Raw genomic sequence first — 20,048 nt, 5'->3', positions numbered from 1 at the left:
AAATAAATATATATATATATGAGACTTGTAGTCCTTGAGGAAAAGGAGTTGCTGGATTCTTTGGACTGTCTAGAAATACTGCATCATAAGCCAGCTTCTGCAGAGGAAAAGTTTTACTGCATTGTCATGTGAACTATGTGCCGCTTGGTAGAGTAGATTCAAATGATGGCTTTTGTTGTTATGTTTGCTAGCAATTATGGTTAGTGTAATTATGTTTCCATAGACTATACTGTAAATTCTGTAGTGTATTTGTGTTACGGTATTTGGAGTATTCTTCATGAGCTACAGTGCATTGTGAAAGAGATTAAATGCTTAGAGAGGGGAATTGTCATCATGAATTGCTAAGAGGAAACATCTCTATTTCCAGATTATATGTGGACTGGTTTAATAATTTATAAAAAAAAAAAGTAGATATGAGAAGGATCTGTAGACTGAAGAGCTGTCACTGGAACCTAAAAATCTGGAGGTTTTGGACTAGTGGGGAAGAATGGTGACTTCTTTCTTGCCCTTTAAATACTTGCTTGGTGCTCTGTGGCAGTGTATCAGGAAATGTGAATGTGATATGGCTACTGTTTTGCTGTTTTGTTGTATCCATGTGTGGTATATTAGGGTGAATGCAAGGCTGAACTGGCACTGAACTAGAGAAGGCACTAACACTTGCAGTAAGGTAAATAAGGAGAAATGGATTTGCCAGTTTAGAAGGGAATGTGGGAAGGGAAGAAGCAAAACTCCAAAGAGTTGAAGTAACAATGAAACGTTTAAGGGGCGGGGGGGGGGAGAAAATGGTGGGGGGGAAAATGCTGAAGACTGTTTATATGTATAAAACTAATGGTCTTGCAGTATTTTCTATGGCCACTTTTGGTACTAGTAAGACTGTTGGTTTCTCAGTGTGAGAAGTGTGTGGGGGTTTTTCTCTTGAATACCTAAAAATAGCTAGCTATCTTAAGTTAGTCCTTTCCTATAAGGAAACTTTTGGTTTTGTAAAACATACGTGCTTAACTATGCTTAAGCTTAAATAGCTTTGTTTAGACATGTAAACAATGTTGGAATTCAAAACAACAACTTTCAGCATATAAATCAATCATGCAAATAAAGGTATCCAAGGGCTGTGCTGTTTGTTGTACTTAAGTGCTTCAGGAAGGATGACAGACAGGCTAATCTTGATAGCGTTTGATCAGAATAGATTACTGATTTAAGTTGCTGAAGTGTACTTACTAAAAAGCATTAAAATCCTGCTGCATGATTGTCTGTGCTAGTGCTTAGCGTTGGTTTTTTTTTTTTTTTTTTTTTTACTTTGTTTTTAATGTGAGGCTAGTGCTGTGGTGGTAAAATAAAGCCATTGTGACTTTACAGAAGCAGTAATTCAAATGTGAAATGCATGGTGATTCCAGGAGGTTATGTGAACTCTCAGATACTCAAGTATAGAGCAAATTCAGAAGCTATCAAAGAGAAGTCCCTAGAAAGGAACTTGGAACTAAGTGGCAAGTTAATTTTCCTTCCTGGTGGTAGGACTAACTTGCAAAGCTCAGAAAAATGTCAGGAAAAAATTAAGAAAAAAGTAAAATGCTTAGTGAGTCCTGTGCTTGTTATACCTGTTTGTTATGCTTAACCTGAATATTTGTTTCTCACTGTGTTATTCAAAATACTGTCTGACTACTGTTTGTCACTGTTTCTAGATGATTTTTTTATTTCTGGCCTTGTTTCTTCTGAAAAAGCTACTTCTAACAGTAGCTTGTCATACTTAACAGCCTTCATGCTACTTGCAAATAATACCTTCTCACAAAGAAGAAAATTCCATGTTCATAAACGAAAAATACTTTAAATTTCACATATGTGAATACTCATATTCTAAAAGAACACCTGTTTTAAACAATGTATTCTCAGTTTCAAATGCTGAAGATGATATCAAGTACTTCATAAAAATGTTTAAAATTGGTAAGCATTGGAAATGTCAAACTGTCAGTATAAACAAGTTTTACTGACACATAGCTATTAAAGCAATGGCGTGCCTTCTTAAATACGTACTAAAGGGGAGCTTACAAAAGAAGAACAGAATGAAGAAAAACGGATTGTTTTGTTTTTTGGGTCTGTGTGTATCTTTAAAGGAGAAGTATTCTGAACTCTGAAAACATGTTAAGGACCAATCTAATTAAACTTTTGTAACTTGCTCTTCAAGGTAAGCGTGCATATGAGTTGTAGGGTAGACTTCTAACTTCAAACCTAACTTCTAATTTCAAACCTAGCTATCTTATTATTCCTGACCAAGTGTTGGAAATGTTTGTCCCTCTTGTATAGTTCAGATTTGACTAAAAAATGTTTGGCAAATGCATATAAATGAGGATACAATGGATTAAGAATCAAACATGAGCCTGCTTAAATAATTCTCAAGATTTTCTGGTTCACGTGTAGTGATATTGAACTCTTTAGTCATAGGCTTTAATTTGTGCATGGTGCTGACCTGATGCTGTGCAGGGACACTCACTGCATCCCTTCATTCAATTCACTCTAATTATCCCCAACTTCCTGGGGAGCCTGCTTAGAACTGGTCATGAATGTTTGTTATTAAGTATTAAGATATTAGACTACCCTGGTTACATGTAACAAAGTAGTTTTTAGTCTGAATTTACATATAGATGATCAGTATAGGAAGCTGAAATTATATTTGTCATGATTTTATTTAATCAAATTCAAAATAATATATTGGAATAATAAAACATTTTGACAGTGACTTAAGCTCAGAGTTAAATGAAATGAGATTTAATGTTATTGTGTGAGTTCTTGTATGTCAATGTTGGTAATTTCGATGTGTATTTTAGAGTGTTTATGGTATGTAAATTATCTTTGCAACAATCAGATCCGTGTGCATATTTCAGGGTGATAGTAATTATTTTTGCTGGGAGCATCTGTTAATGCAGAATATTGCCTCTTCAGGTTCATGTGAAAATGGCGGACGAAGCTGTCTGTGTTGGCCCAGCTCCCACCAGCAAAAGCTACCTCAACATGGATGCCATCATGGAAGTCATTAAGAAAACCAGGGCCCAAGCTGTGAGTCTGAATGAGTCTATCTGCTGCAGCTGTTTCATATATAGAAAGCAGAAAAGCCAGAGTTTGTATTTTTTTTTTTTTAAAAGGTGTGGGGGGGGAAGTGATTGAATATGCTATTCCAGTTAGTTCATGTCACATGAGTTAAATGTGTCCGAAATCGCTACTGGAAATCAAAGGCTTTGTAGCATCTGGCAGCACTGGTCGCTGATCCTGCAGGTGGCTGCTGGATTCAGCTTTCACACCAGGGAGCAGCTTCAGTTCATTTCCAAATTTGCTGGGGGAAAAAAAAAAAATCCCAATTAGTTTTGAGCACTAACCCTTTATATGCCATAATGGCTTTTTTGAATGTTTTACAAAGTGTGTCTAAAAAGGCTTTTGCTTAAACTTAGTTTGAATCACTTTCTGATTCAGATAAATGTTATTTGCAGGAAGGTAAGGTAAATGGTTCATCCCATTTTTTTTTGTTTGTTTCAGAATGTTTACAAAAGAGACTTTAGCTTATATGTGTAAACATGGGCTATTCTGCCTTTCTGCTATCAAATTGGCCAGAGATTCAAAGCTTACCAGGAATTGGTTGGAAGAACTAATGTGTAATCATGTTCACATGCCTAATGTTCTTTGTTCTGTCAGTGAAATAAATGTATTATTCAGGGATACTGTACACAGAGTGTTTATTAAAATAAAATTTGATGGGTGTATAGAAGAAACACTATTGACTCAGGAACAGTTTGGACCAGCATTAATTTCTTTCAAATAAGTTGTTTTGGTATAATGCTTTCAGGGGCCAAAAACTTTCCTATAAAGAGAAAATTATTTCCTTCCTTCTGAGTTTCTGTACAGGGAACCCAGTTGTTTAGGCTTTTAAAAAGTGTGGAATAAAATGGCTTATACTTTTGTTTATCAGAGTATATTGGATCAAAAATCTTATGTGAGTTGCAAAAAGTAAAATGAAAACCCTTTCCCACACTCTTCTCAAGTTATTATGCTAGGTGTGTATTGGGGTGTGAATAGCAAACTAGGCACTACGGATGCATGACTTAGACTAATGAGGCAGTGAATGATATTCTCCAGCAAGGGTCGCTAGATGTAGGAGGCTTATGACTGTGGACTTTAAGACCACGGTTGTGATCAGTGCTAGAAATATTTTGGAGTGAGGAGTATTTTATAGTGGTTACTGAGAAGAATGTGGATGAATGTATATGTGTAAGTCTGCAATGAGATAAATGTGGCAAAATGGAGTTAAAAAGAGCAGAAGGTAAAATACTAAAGGGAGTGTGTCCATTGCTCTGCAAACAGCACCTTTCTTCCAAGTCAAGTAAGAAATGAGTGTTTCAGAAATGGCAATTCTTCAACCAGTGAGTCCTACAGCTTGCCTTAGGACAGATAAATTGGCAAGTTAAGACAGTTTCTTAAGGTATTCAACTAATTTAAATGCTTAGTGGTCTACTTTACCTCCCCCGGTGTCTAAAAAGGTGCTAACAAATTTGGTGGCTGACTTCAAAACTCAATCAGCTTGAGGTTTTTTTTTTTTTTTTTTCAAGGTACACCCAGGATATGGATTTCTTTCAGAAAATAAAGAATTTGCTAGGCGTTTGGTAAGTTATTTCTATTTGCTTGGCTGTGAACAATGCACTAGGTGGCATATAGTCATTCCAAGGTATCTCAGGAATCAAGATACTAATTTAATGCAGATCTAAAATACACCTTAAGATAGGGGCGTTCTTTATGCTTTCTATGCATGTGGATTTCTTGTGTTTTGAGGGTGTAATCACAGCCCGTGTTTTCTTTTGGGAAAAGGGGAGGTGCCTGTTTGTAAGAACTTTACCAAGGATGTAAGAACTTCTTGGCATTTTCACTTGTGCCTGTACTGTTTATGAGGCTGCTCTGTAAAACTGGGTCACTGAAATGATCTAGGTTAAAAGTAGCTGGTTTTAAGTGATCATTTTGGTGATTCATAGCACAGCTGGTGAACAGCTGTATCAGCAGCCCTGAGAAGGTGCTGAACTGCACTTTCAGTATGGGAATAGAAAGCTGTTTAAAAACTAGCTTCTCTGCTGGAGGTCGTGTATTGGGTAGCTGCATTCTCCGAAAGGACCAAAGAGAGCCAAGAGGGTGGGTGCTGTTTTAACTTCATGTCTGAATTTATAAAAACAATTATTCACAACCTCTTTACTTCAGTGGGATTTTTGTATATTATAGAAACTGATATATGGCCTTTTCACTGATTTTATTTTTTTCCAAAAACTTTCATGCAGGTGCTTATAAATTTGAGCAGTGCCAAAAGAAAGTTACACGCACAATGTTTGAGCAAAGTCCTCGTTGTGTCCCGTATGTGTAGTCACTCCAAATCATACCTTATTGTCTATTGGTTTCACTGAGAATAAGGATAAGGATATATTACATTGAAATTTCCAGTAAAAAGCTGTTGCAGGTACCAACTTTATTACAGAGTAAATGAACCTTATAGCTGAAAAAACATCTTGTTTTACAGGCAGTAAGATAAATTTGTTGCTGATTTTGAGAGGAATGTATAGCTTTTTGATTCAGGGTAAAAACACATGTGAAGAGTGTGATTCTATAAAATGGTAGCTCTTTTGTTCTTAGCATTTGTGGAATGGTTCTTCTTCCCACATCTCTTCCTTGCCTACGTCCCTTTTGGATTGAGTTCTAATTGTAGCACAGACCCTTAGTATTTAGTTGGTTATTTGCTGTTAGAGAATACTACCTGGTCATCAAGCAGATTATTTGGGAATGAAATCTCAAATTTTTATACTTCTCAGTTGTGCTTTTTTAAAAGCCCCCAAATAAAAACAAGTAAAAGTTCTGTGTGATGCTAAATGCATCCTGCTGGTTGCTGAGTGGTGGTGATGTTAAAGTTGAAAGGAATTCTACACACTTGGTGTTTGCCAGGATTTACCAAATCTGGGGTCATCTCTTACATGTTATTTTCATGCCATTTAGCAGCTTGCTTTTATCTCTGTTCTGCTTCATGTACCAGACCCCTTTTTTTAGAGGTAAGATTCCTGGGTTAATTTATAACAAACTGTATTCTGACTGGATGGGACCAGTGGGATAACTGACTTTAGTTGGCAGTTCCTGTTTGTTCAATAATAATAAATTAATGAAACAGAAGTGCTTGCTCAAACTATTTTGCTGTATATTTTGCTGTCGAAGTTTGAAATTTGATAGTTGTTATGTTAAACTGGGCACATTTGCTAGTAATCTGGTTATTATTTGGTGATGAAAATTGCAATATTAGTGACATGACAATCTGGAACACTTTTTTTGGCAGGATTAAGCAGAAATGGAGGAAATATGAACATTCCTGTAGATTCCCTCTCCCTTCCTATTTCTCATCTTTTCATTCATATCCTTGGAAAAGTGAATTCCAATTCCTGAAATAAATTGGTGACTAGAAACATGTTCGGGTTGGTGCTACAGTCTCAAAATAACTTTCAGTTATGTTTCAGAAATCTGACGTATTCTGGTCTCTATAAATATAATAAAGTTCTGCTTTGCTTTCTGAAATGCACTATTTAAAGTCTTCAATTAAGACGTAGTCATGCTTCCCTTCATGTCACTGGCTCTAGGATATCAAACCCCTGGAGAGAATTGGTGAAATGATCTGTCTTTTTATCACTGAGGCTACTTACTTTTTTTCAAGACACCCAGAGTAATATATTGAGGAGGAAAACTTGCCTTCTCTTTCTTTTCTTTATTAAAGCCTTTAACAAATGTTACAAAACTGTTGTGAAGTTGCCGAAATGTGTTCTTGTTCTATTTTCTTTCTCCCTATCCCTTTCTTTGCACATCCACTATTTTGCTATTTTGTGCTAAAAGTAGTGATGAAACTTGTGAAACCTGGGCTTATTTCCTGGTGTGCATCTGTACTTTTAAAACAAACTACCTAGATTTGGAAACAGAGAAATACACTAAATTTTTTAAACTTGACAATCTGTCTGTAAGAGCAGTAATGAGCTCAAAGCAAAGCTTTGTCTTCAGTTAACACGTGGACAGTCAGTTTGCATGTAATCCAACTGTGTGTGATTTGAACAAAAGCATGTCTTTTTGTTCATTATTGCCTAAATGATTCATGGAATAGCACAAAGCTATAGACAGTCCTTGTGAAAAATTTGATGGATACATTTAGAGTACTGTAAATTACTAGTCTATTTTTTTTTTCTTTAGAAACTGAATTTTGTTCTCTTTTAGAATGAGGGAGAGCACATGTAAATGATCTGTTGTTTCCAAAACAAAATTTCCAAAAAGCAATCAGTAGGTGACTATCTGGTATGTTGTTCATTGTGATCCAATAAAAAAGTTGGTGCATTCAGTCCGTCTTCATGTGTATCTGTTCCGGTTCCTGTTGATGGCTGATGGAAAAGGGATCCATGGCATTTGTATTGAGCGAGTCTGTTAACGATTTCCTAGACTCTAAGGTCAATTTCTCAAAGATTGATATTCTAATATAAAAACTTTTGTAAAACTTCTAAGATAATGCTGATAAACACTAGCTATAATGTAGAATAACAGAACATGCTTGTGTGAGCGAGTATAGTTCCTTAGAATCTTTGCATTCTAATTTTAGTTCAGAAATTTAAGCTAGTCAACTTGGAACTCTTGCAGTGCTTAATAAAAATGGTCTGTACATTGAAGTTGTGAAACTTGGTGCATAAATTGTTACTTGTAGTTTATCCAAGTATATTTGCCTGTAAGCAGTTTGCTTCCTTCAAGGAATAATGGCATAATACTCAGTATTGACATAATTCCGAAGGTGCAGTTGAAATCAATTGCAACGTTAAAAAAATATATTCTAATACCCTTTTGCTAGGTGCTATGCAGAGCTGCAAGAACAGCTTGTTGCTTCATGTTTTAGACGAATTTGCTAGTGAGCTATGTATTTAGGTTAGCTTGCTTAATGTTTCCCATTATATAAAATTAATGCAGACCCTTTGTGAGAAGCTCTATCACCTCTATTGTCTGCAGCAGGCCTTTGAAATTTGGCAAAGAGAAAGCCCTGAGACTAAGATGAGCCTTTTGGTTGGCCTGTAGTTGAAAGATATACTTTTCTGAAATTGCCATTTTGCTTCCCTTGCAAACCTCCAGGGCAGCTGTTGTGGGGGGGTTGTGGGAGTGCTGAGTCAGGTCTCTTCACATGTTGAATACTTTGGGATTGGCACATGGTCCCAGTGATTCTTTGTTTCCTCCCTTCTTTACCTGGGTGAAGAAGGGAATGGGGGAGAAAAGAGTGAGTTACCTTTGAAGTTAGATTAACATTCTTGGTGGAATTAAAAAAAAAAAAAAAAAACAAACAAAAACCAAAACAACAAACCCCCCAACAATCTATTGTCTGAAACAGATGGGCAAACTGTATGTGGAAATGGTTGATCACATGTTTGTAAATGGCTGTTAAGTTTGAGATGGAAAAGGTAGAAGAAAGAATAGCATTTGTCATCTTCTGTAAGGGGACACACTGCTGACCTGTGAAGAACTTTGTGCAGGTGGATCCATGCACAGCTAATTATGGGATTGTCACCTTTTAAAATGTAAACTCTTAAAGGCAGCAGTATTTCCTTACAATTGTTGTGCATGGTTTGTTATTTGTAAGCAAATTGTGAAGTTCCTTTATCGTGATTCAATGGATGTTATGTTTTTGAGAAGCATTTAGTATGATTCTTATGTTCTTCCCACATGCATTGACTTCCTACCTGGCAATTCATGTGACTGGTTAGCATTTGTGATTTCCAAATTGCAAAGTGGTAGTTGAAAAAAGGCAGCTTTTGAAGCTTGGTGTCAAGAATCTGCTTATGGCAAAGTTTGTATCCTTCAAGGAGTGGGGAAAAAAAAAAAAATTTGTATCCTTCAAGGAGTGGGAAACCCCATATTAATGGGTTTCTTGCTCTGTCCTGCAATGCATAGTGTGTCATCGCCTACCAAAGCGGCAAAGTGCTTACCACCACTGCCTGTGGTGGCTTAAGGTGCTTTATCTGATGGAGACTAGAGACTATACCTCTACTGGGTGATCAAGGTTAGGCAATGTACTTGTCTAGGTGAACATGTCACCAATTTGCCCCCCAGAAAAGCTTTGCCTGTGAGTCTGTAACATTGATGTGTGACTACTTACTGTATTGAGGCAGAATGGTTCTGAATGTTACTTGTATTCTTGTATTTAATCCCATGTAGACTTTTTCATAGAAAACCAAAAATCTAAATCATCTGCAGTATCAGGTTTTGTGAAATCCATGGGGAGGACAAATAATGCACATCTTAAATCATGGGCATTATTTGTCAGACATTACTATTCCTCTGCTACTGCATGTGAGCTAGAAAAAAGAAATTGAGCCATCTGAACTGTCTGCTTAGACACTTCCTAGTGTGGAAGTAGGAAGGCTGTATTATTCCTGTACTGTAGGAAACTTCACAGACCCTTGCTAAAAGCATATGATGGCTTATGTTGTCATCTGTGTCCTGTTTAAGATTGCCTATGCTACAGAACAAATTGGTGCTAACTTCCAAATCTTCAGCAACTGTTGTATATAGCTAGAGTACTCTCTTCAAGTGCAGTCTGATTTCTCAATGTGTAAAAAAAAAAAAAAAAAAAAAAAAAAAGGGGGGGGGGGGGGGGGGGGGGGGGCAAACCAAAACCCAAGTCTCACAGGGCATATCCCCAGGTCTTGTGGATATATATGTGTATAACCTATATGTATGTATTTAAAGATGCCGGGTGGTATTTTGCCAAAGATTTGTGTGATTGGTGACAAAAAGACTCTCCTTTTTGAGTCTTTTGCCTAAACTCCATATTAGTGTGTTGTGCTTTTTTTTTTTTTCTTGATCTCCTCATTAGGCAACTTCCTCTGACATGGCAGTCTTGACCTATTTGTATTTGTTTTCACTTAGAGAAAGACTTTATTTTTAACTTTTTTTTTTAAAGCTGCGTATTTTCTTAGTGGCTTAAGTTGAAAGCTTTAACGGTGGGCAACTGTTCTTAGAAAAGAACGCAAACACAAACCCTCTTGATTTAAATGGTAATGTCTGGCAACTTGAGACTCTCAGTGGATGAGCTGTAGGCTTGCATGACTTCTGGAATGATTTAATGCTGTGCATGTGATTAAAGAATAAATTAGAGTGATTTTTGCCTATCTGGACTATCATAAGTCATTTAATATTTCCCATGAGATGCCTTTCAATAGCAGCACTTTGGCATGCTTATTAGGGTATGTGGTTCTGCAGATGAATGTATTTGTGGAATCCTGATTTGTAGAAACTCATTATTTCTTGACATGTAGTGTCACTGCAATAGCACTTATTTCCAGGCTTACAGGAATTCTTCACATTGCTTCTGAAATGCTTTGTTCTGTCTGATTTCTTCCACTGTTGCTGTGTCTGGTTGCGAGAAGAACTTCTTGCTCTGTTTCCACAATATTAACAACCGTATATGCCTGTGTGTTTCCTCATTGCAATAACAGAAGGCTTGCAAGTGGAATGCTATGTAATTCTCTTTTTACGTAGGTAATATTGTTTCCTTTCACTTTCTGCCTTTTTATTCTACTATTGATTTGCAATGATGCAGACAAGCTTGTCTAGTTATGGGGAACTCTCCATTCTGAGCTAAGGTGATTTGTTACTTTGCCCTATTCTAGTATAATTGGTGGAAGCTGTTATGGTGACCTTGCAAATGTGATGTCCTTCTCTGTTTCCAAATCAGTTTTAAATATCCCATTGATACCAATGGAGTTGGATTAGACCGGAAGAGTTAAGAGAAGATCTGTCTTTGAAATAAGAACTCTGGTTGCCCTGTGGATTTTAATTTACTTTGGTGGCAAGGCAGATGAAGCTTCAGCTTAGAATTCAACAAAAGCAATGCTTTCTTAAGCATTCCTGGTTTCTGCCTGCATTTTAAGAAATAATTTATTTTATAGTGATGGATGGTCTGCATTGAGTAGTTTTACATTGCAGATTGAATACTTAAGGGTTTCTATATATTATTCTGAAAATATGCACGTCAAGAAAATTCTGACTTTAAAGATGAATGCAACTTAGTGGTGGGATGGATTTTTGTGTAGTACTACAGAATTGAAATAGATTGAAGCAATGATGTATGTGATAGAACCATTTTCCCTCTCCCAATTCTGACTGTTTTATCTCTTTTCTCTTCTGTAGTTGAAAACTAATTCCAGCAAGTTACAAACCAAAATCTGTCTACTGAAGTTATTCTTTACTAGCCAAGAAAGATGAAGTCTTACAGCATACTGTATTTTTGTACTCAGCAGCTTTTGTTATTGATTGTGATGTGTTACATGAGGATATGAACATACTAAATGCCTTTCTTCCTAAGGCTAGGGGGTAATTACTTTAGAGGGAAGGGGAAAAGTTCGTCCATTTACTAGTAGAAGTGTGTTTAGTTTGAAGACACTTATATTTTGCGATAAATGACACTATGTATTTGTGTCTTCCTCTATCTTAGTGACTCTTATGTAAGAATAAGGTGTTCTGCTGAGTCTTCATTCCTTCTTCACACCCTTCTTTAGTTGGCTTTTCTGGTTTGAGTTTTAGGGGAGTAATGGATCGTACTTTCTGACACTTTTAGATCAGATTCTGATACTTGACCCCTAATGGATCTACTGAGACCAGGAAGGAGCGTCATGAAGGGAGGATCATGACTGGCAACTCTTTCAAAGGCATTTGGATGATTTCTACATTAGCTGTGGAAAAAGATGTTAGCCAAAAGGCTTTTGATTAACGTGCTTCTAAAGATGCCCGTTATCCTGGACTGGGCAGACTTTGGGGGGCAGGGCTTTGTTTTTCACAGTGTGTATTTTGACTGTAATCATACTTCAGGAAGTGTTTTCCTGAAGCTAGCACTTATAATCATGTTGAGTTATTAAACTTGATCTGAAAGTTCTATAAACTTAAGGTTTGTTTTATGTTGCTGTTTGGTTCCTTTTATAGTGTTGTATATATCTTGATTAAAACTTTCCTATAGGTATTTATTACCTGTACAGAATGTTATGTTGCTGCTGTAATGCAAAGCGCTCAAATATTCTTAATGGTTTCTACAGAAAAAAGACTTAACCTCCTTGTTTGTTTAGTATACTACAGGATTCAGTTGTGGATTCACTTGTTTCAAAATTGCTTCCTGAGCAAGAGGTGGTTGTCTAGTCTGTCTGGGGTCACTATTTTCTGTAGTCTCTGAGAACTGGTCCAGTTACCTCTGCATGTTGAGGGGATCACTGTTAATATTCCAGATACAGTTGGATACTGAAAGTGCATTGAAACACACGAGGAGCTCAATTTTATTTTTTACTGTTATGTGGATGCATCAGTTATAGCAACAGTGGGAGCTGTAAAGGATACACGGCAAGCTATGTTCAGGCATGTCTTTTGCAGTGTTTACAATAACTTCAGGCTGGTTGCATATTTTTACTCTATAGTTGTAGAATGCATAATTCAGTTGGAGTCAGTTTCTGCTTTAGATATCAAATCCAATCTTTATTTCACAGAAACACAGAGTGGCTGAGGTTGGAAGAGACCTCTGGAGGTCATCTGGTCCAATGCTTGTGCTGAAGCAGAGCTTGTTGTCAGGGCTGCATCTAGTCAGCTTTTGAATATCTCCAAGGATGGAGACTCCACAACCTCCTTGGGAAACCTGTGGCAGTGCTTGGCCACCCTCACAGTGAAAAAAGTGTTTCCTGATGTTCAGAGGGAACCTCCTGAGTTTGTGTCCATTGCTTCTGGTCCTGTCACTGGGCACCACTGAACAGAGCCTGGCTCTGTCCTCTTTGCACCTTTCCTTCAGGTGTTTATACATTGATGACATCCCCCTGAGCCTTCTCTTCTCCAAGCTGAACAATCCCAGCTCTCTCAGCCTCTCCTCATAGCAGAGATGCTCAAACAAACAAAAATCTACGAACACAGACGAACATAAGCACTGTTTGATAGTAACTTATCTGGCTTGTCTATTTTCATCAAAGAAAGTCTTTAGCCAGTGCAACAGTAATGATGACCCCCAGATAAGAGTAAGGATTTAATAAATAACACAATTTGGCAGCTGCATGTATAGTGGGTCATTTTGCAAATCTTTTCAAGAATTCCCTGGAACTTTAAAATACTTCCTACTTATTATTATGAATGCATTTGCTTTTTCATTTTATGTTTATTTCTATTTGAAGGTTTGCTTACAAATAAGCTTTGTGTATTTGCACAGCATGTTTCATTCATTTCTATTTCAGACTGAATGATAGTGATCCATAACACTAACTTAGAGTACTGGGTTGATTGAACAATTCCTGCTAGAGTTGTTACGCATGTGTTTTTGGGGAAAATAGTTAAAATACTTGGCAGTTGTATTGTCTTCAACAATGAAGTTTTGAATTAACACAAATATTAAAATGATGTCCTAAAGTTTGTGTGGAACCTCGCATCTGCTTTTCACTTGCTCCCTGAATGCTAACCCATGTGTGAGCATAATAGGAAGGGAAAAGTTGCTACAAGTTGCTTTCCTAACTTTGGGGCTTGTTGACAGCAAGTCATGTTTTATTTGATCACCTAAGATTTGACAGCATTAATTTTGTAAACTTAGCAATTTATGTATGTCAAGATGTGTGTATGACTTTTTTTTTTTTACTGACCTCTTGGACAGTTTCATGAAACTTAGGTTAAAAATAAGTGTGCACGCCTTCCTGATTGGGTGTTTCACGCATTTGTCCGTCTTCATAATTTTTACATCAGGATTGTGTAGGAATCATACACCTGCTGAACAGGGTCTCACTGTTAAGAGATGGCTTCTTTAATTGATACTAAATCATGGTTTTCAGTACACACAGGGTTAAGTGGAAAGGTTGCAGTAATATCTAGTGAGCTTTTTTCCTTTAATGTGCTCATTAGCAGTGGCAAGTCCAGGTTTTAGCACATGTCAGTAATTTACATTTCATTGCTGAGTAGCTGCCCTTGTTCAAGAGTTGTTTCTAAGCCTGATGAATATACTTGTGTTGGGAATAAACTGAGTAGAAGAATTGAAAGCCAAATACCCTGCCAGGCTTTTCAATGGGTGCCTAAGTTTCAAGTGGGTCACTGATTAGTAATGCATGGAGTGGCAGGAAAATGCAAAGATGATGTCTAGAAAGGTTACTTCAGGTAGGTTTTACCATCAAACCCCTCTTTCTTTGTAACTACCTCTATGGTCATTCTCCTCAAAATTTTTCTCTTGGCAGGCTTTCTCTTAATATGAGAATGTGGTACGTTAGATAGATATCCCAACCAGGTTACTCATTCAGAGGTGGCACAGGGAAGTAATACTCGTGCAATGAATCCTAGAAACAAATGATCTTATGGGCTATACAGTTTCCTGTTATCAGATTATGATGATAGGGATATCTGTGAATATTTGCTCTTAGCCTTTTTTTCTTTCCTCTGTTGCATCTGATACTGACTTGGCTTGAAGATGTGTGTGGTTCACTGCTGTAATGGGAAATACGTATGTTGGGATGCAGTAGCATTGTGGTTGGCAATTGAGATGCAAGACAAAGGTTGCTAACTTTTTGGGGAAAAATCAATGTTTTCATGTGGCAACAGCTTAGTTTGGTAATAAAACCATATGACTGACTAAATGTATTCTTGATGGAGTGATATTCTTGCTCTTTTTCAAGCTGCTCTGACTATTTTCTGAGCACTAGGTGGAAACTTATACTGTGAAATTATACTTTCCTTTGTAGAGAGTCCTGCATATATTTTCTGTCCGAAAGGATAGGTATTGCTAAATTTACATATGTACACCAACAACTAAGCATTTTTATTCCAGATGCCCGTTAGGATCATACTGACATGTTCTTCAGAACTCTAGCAAAAGAGTGCTGGTGCTTACTCTTTCCCACTCTCTCTCCAAGGTATTGTGAACACTGTTTATATTCAAGCTACTTATTATACAGTTTGGGGATGGGGAATGCATTAAACATTTAGAATGGGGAAAAAACAGCAAAAGATATTCCAGAACATTCTTGTGAATAAAACCTGCCAGTTCATTGTGTAAGAACTTGTGAACCCTTTTATTAGCCTATCTGAACATTAGGTGCATATATTTAAATGAGAATGTTTGCAGAAAGTAGAGTCATTTGAATATTTTTCACACGCTAGAAATATTTTCATAGCTGCTTTGGCCAAATTTGGAATTCCTATTGTTAATTTGCAAAATAGCTACTTCTTGGGTTGTCTGGGAAGAGCGATGCCTTTAGTACTGTGCTAACATGTAGAAGGAATCTGAAGTGGTAATTCAGAACCTCAGTTGATTGAGACTGTGACTAGACAACAACTAGTAGTTTATGAGCTAACAGGTAGTGACATATCTATAGATGTTGCTGGAAAGATGTTTTTTTACTATAAGCCAAGACATTTGCCATGGCTCATAATAAAAACTGGGGAAAATCATGCTTTTCTTCTGAATAGACTTATGTCAGATACTTTGCCTTGTGGTTAAGACACTTGCATATTCTTTCTCAAAAAGCTGGAGATGCTCACAGCTAAGCATGGAAAAGAGGCATTGAGACCAGCAAAAAAAAACAGCGGAGAGGATGCCTGAATGGAGCTTGCACAGGAGTGGAGAGAACATTTTACACTTCAAACTTAGAATGGTGGTGTTTTCTTTTTTTCAGTGACAACTTAATATATTTGTGGCTTCATGTCTTAGTGTTGGACTGTTGTTCTGAATGGATCAAATAGGTAAGAGGTGAAGAGTGCTTTCAGTTATGACTCCCTCTTACAGGTCTATGGAAGGGCAGGCTTCTGGGATGGGGGGTTAGTCTCTACTGAGTAGGTCCTATAGCTCTGACCTCCTGCTGCCTGGCTGAATGTGCTTCCTGATGGCTAACTAAAAAAAAAAAAAAAGGTGGCTATTGTGTGTGCCTCGACCCTTGTTATTTAAGTAAGATTAAGCTGTACTCTAAGGCACTGTCTACTGCTTGTAGTTGTGTGCAGGGTTGTGCAGTTCTTAAAGGCAGGTGAACTGTTTGCTTTCTGGATCTTGTGGCTTTTTGGTCCTTTGAGCCCTTTTTTGATTGAGCAAGAGTTGTGGTTTGTAGTTACCTGTGTGTGATCTGTTAGGAATGGCTTATAACTGAACGCTACTGCAAAGCTGTTACTGCACCAAAGGTTGCTCTAAGTAGATTAACGATTCTTTGATCTTTGGAACAGGATCTGACCTCAAAATGTAAAAGATGTAGGAACATCTTTTATATGTTTTTTTTTGGGGGGGAGGGAGTTGTTTGTTCTCAATCTAAATTTTGAACTGGCTTTTTATGGAGTGAGAGGCAGACTCTTGTCAGCCAAATTGGTGTAGTCCATAACCGTATCTGCCTTCAAGGAGACTTCTGGTAGCAGGCATCTTGTGAAGTCTACACCCATGCAGCCCATACTGCAGTGTTCAAAGGATGCTTCTCAAGTTGATCAATTTAAGTAATAGGTATTGTGACATATGTGGTACTTCAGACATTAATTTTTATGTCCCAAACTTGATTAAAAAAGTTGTAGTCCTTGGGAGGACCGTAAGTATACATGAGTTTCTGCATCTTTTAGGAAGCCAGAGAGTAACATCTGTAAGGGATACTGCAATCTCTTCAGTGCATATTTTTATTCCTCTTGCAGAAAGAACATGTTATTTTAAGGTGGTACCCACTTGAAACACTTGAATTTTGTAAGACTGTTACTTTTATTCATGGATTCTGTTTTAGTAATCTAGATAAATAATTCCCATAGCAGCCATATTATACAACTGTGACTTCTTTTGGTAAGTGATGGTCTCTGTAGTGGGCTACCCAAATGTTGTGTGAGCTTTTTTCATGTGCAAAAGCTGAAAGTGCATGTATGTCTGTGTATGTAGAACATGCCTCAGCACAAAATAGCTGCTCAGGAATCCAATGTGTAAATTTGCTTTTCAAAGGCAGGCAGCAGGTGTGCTGCAGAGTAGTACCTCCACCTATCCCACCCAGAGAAGTTCAGCTTAATTTGCTCCGGCTGGGATTTAGAAAGAATAAGTTCCCTGCCCAGATTTTTGGGCAAGGCATCTTGCTGACAAGCTGTGCTTAATCTTACGGTATTAAATTCAAAGCTACCATGTTAAAATAACATCAGGCTTTTTAAAAGCAGATTACTCCAAAGATAAAAATGCCCAGATGAAGACTGCTTTCATTTGGGTCTCGTGGTTGTGTGTAGGTATTGCCAGAATTTTGCATTATGTAGTTGCTTGGTTGCTTCCATGGGACTCTTGCCTTACTCAGAGGCTCAGTATTTCTTTGTGTGCACTCTTCAGTGTTTGCCTTCAGACAGTATTCAAACCTTGCATTGGGCACATGTATGTTTAATTTAGCTGGAAAATTTTGTTCATTTCTAGCGTATTTGTAAATTTTATACACATTAATGCATTTCTGCTCAAAACATCTTGCTGCTCTTGATCCCCTCCTGCTCAGCTCATGTCCTGCTACTTCCTTGCACATTCTCTTCCTTTCCCGTCTTTCTGTGGTTGGCAATGTCTTGGCATTTTCATTGAGAAAGCATAGGGAGCTCGGGAGATAACTGGCCTTATTTTCAGTTGTTTCCAACTGCAAGGAGCAATTTCAGATAGTCCTGTTTGGATCCTGTGTCCAGTGGGTGGAGTGTGCTCTGGTTGTAATGATTTTTCATAGTACCTGACAGCTTGTCTCTCCAAAATTCCCTAGAAAGTTGTGCAAATTGAGGTTTTCAGTGGCTTATAAACTGAAATTTGGATAACTTTATGCGAATGGTAAAGCCATTACTTATGATATATCAAGCTTAGCATTGTACAGCATGGCTTCTGTTCTGATTTCAGAGTTGTTGATTCAAGTCCAGCTTCTGTATGAAAATTCTTTTCGCCTAAATAACAATTTAAACAGTATTACAGCTGTTCTTTCTCATATTTTTTTCACTGAAAGTTCTAGCCTTTTGCAGATGCTTAGAGAAATTCTTGTGCAAGAAATGCTTGGAGTGGAAGACTTGAGACCAATGAGATTTAGAATTCGACAAAAGTATATTCAAGTGATGGTGTTTACAAAGAGTGAATAAAGGGTACTATGAGTTCTACTGTCATATAGGCTAGCTCTGCTTCTCCACTATAACTATACCAAAAAGTGTCTATGATAAGAAATTAATGTTTTATCTACAAGATTTTGTTACACTTCAGATGTTAATATTATGTTAGGTTGTGTAGTAGATTATAGGTGCACTTTTTTTACAACAGCTTTTTTGTATTTAGTAACTTCCAACTATACAAAACACTTTTCTAGTCATTTCAGTGCTTGATAACTTCAGGGTTCATTGCCCCGGTACATTTTTCAAATTATTAGCTTCCTAATGCATACAGCTTTAATTTACCCCCTACTGACATCCTTAAATGGGTTTTCAAGAATTTTGAAAGTGGACTACTATAGCTGTATTTCAGTGTTGGTCCTGACTGACATAGAATTTCTTAAGTAGCCTCCACAATTAAAGGGATGGGAGGTTCAAACAGCTCCTATGGCAAGAAGCTAAAGATTCTATTGAAAATAAATCTGTATTTGGTTTCCTAGAGTGTTTTTGCTTTGCGTATTTCTGGTAGTTTGCCTGTTGCTTTTGGGAGTGCTTTTCCTCTCCAATGTAACTGAAATGTGTTAAGTGCAATATCTGTTCTTCTCACGTAAAATACTTAATGTGAAAACATTTGCTTTTGTTTAAAAAGTAAAAGATAAAAAATCATCACACAAAAAATCCATATGGAGCAGCTTAAAGAATTGAGTATAGATATTGTATTCATGGAAGTGGTGTTACTACATATTTGCTTATTGTGTTTTGAATATTGTTCAGGCTATTGTTTTAGCTCCAAGTGCCAGAAAACTATAGAGCTATTTTTCTTTGAATTTACAATTTGAATTTTCCATTACAGTCTGACTGTTATCCTTACTAGTACAATTTAGTATGTTCATGTGTGCACTGAAGTCTATACCACTTTGAATCATTGAGCATTCTGCCACACTTCTGTGGAAAAAGTATTGTTCATGACGACTTCAACACCAGGCATTCTTTTTTGTGCAGTTAAACCCAAATGTTATCTTTCCCTCTCCCCCTGAGTCTGTTTTCTGTTTGAGATTTGTTTGGTTTTTTTCTGTTTCTGACTACTGTATGATTTAGGAAAAATACACAAATCCATCTTCATAGTTCCACAGAACTGGAGACTAGGAAATTTGTGACCAAAACTTAAAACCAGGTAAATAGCAGCAGAGGAATAGGAAAAAAAACTCAAATGAAGCCCACCGCCCCCAAAAGTTCATGTTTGTGTATTAAAATTCCAGTCCAGCTCATTTCTGTAGAGTGTGCATTATCATTCAGTGCAGGAGTAGTTTCCTACTGAATGTGTGACTCTATGAATGAAATATTTCCAGTGCTAGGTATTCTCAGTGTCATGTAATAGCACATCAGTCTTGATATATAGTACTGTAGAAATGCAGTCATCGCAACTGCCTCTAAAATGTAGTGAAAGAAAGTGGAGCCTTTTTGAATGATAGAATATTCCCTTTTAAAGGAGTTTCTAGTGTAACGTGTTTGTATCTTGCTCTGTTAGAGTGCAATAAAATCTGATGATCGGATTACCTGCTAGGAATGATAAACCTTCCTAAAATATTTGGACAGAAAAGCTACTATGGGGATAAGTTAGAGGAGTTGAAATGTAGATGGAACTTGGCAAAAGAAAATGTTAGATAATGATTAGATTTCAGCATGGATAAATAAAACTTTGTAGCCTTTGTTCCTGTGATAGTTGAATGCCATTGTTAAAGTGAGTGAAATAAAATAATGTTAGTATTAAGAGTTTAAATTTAACTTTTGAATGTTTACTCTCTGTTTGATTAGATACATGTTTTGACTTTGTATTCCCATAAATGAGAAGATAGCTGGAGTTTGGCCTTTGTTGCTCTCTTACAGCCTGAAGTTTCAAATGCACATTGGACGATGTTCTGAAGATTGCAGTC

The 20,048-nt window shown here is 37.1% G+C and overlaps 1 protein-coding gene across 1 annotated transcript in view; it reads left to right on the top strand.

The window, feature by feature from the left end:
- The window catches only part of PCCA (propionyl-CoA carboxylase subunit alpha), a 296,132-nt gene that overhangs the window by 43,938 nt on the left and 232,146 nt on the right, over positions 1-20,048 (top strand). The window contains exons 5-6 of the mRNA XM_082498677.1: positions 2,932-3,045; positions 4,587-4,640. Of these exons, the coding sequence (XP_082354803.1) occupies positions 2,932-3,045; positions 4,587-4,640 (168 nt within the window). The remainder of the gene's footprint in view (positions 1-2,931; positions 3,046-4,586; positions 4,641-20,048) is intronic.

This window comes from Vanellus vanellus (assembly GCF_965231255.1).
Source record: "Vanellus vanellus genome assembly, chromosome: 1".
Taxonomy (NCBI): domain Eukaryota; kingdom Metazoa; phylum Chordata; class Aves; order Charadriiformes; family Charadriidae; genus Vanellus; species Vanellus vanellus.
The sequence above is the reverse complement of the archived record's forward strand: the minus strand, read 5'-3'. Positions and strand labels throughout refer to the sequence as shown.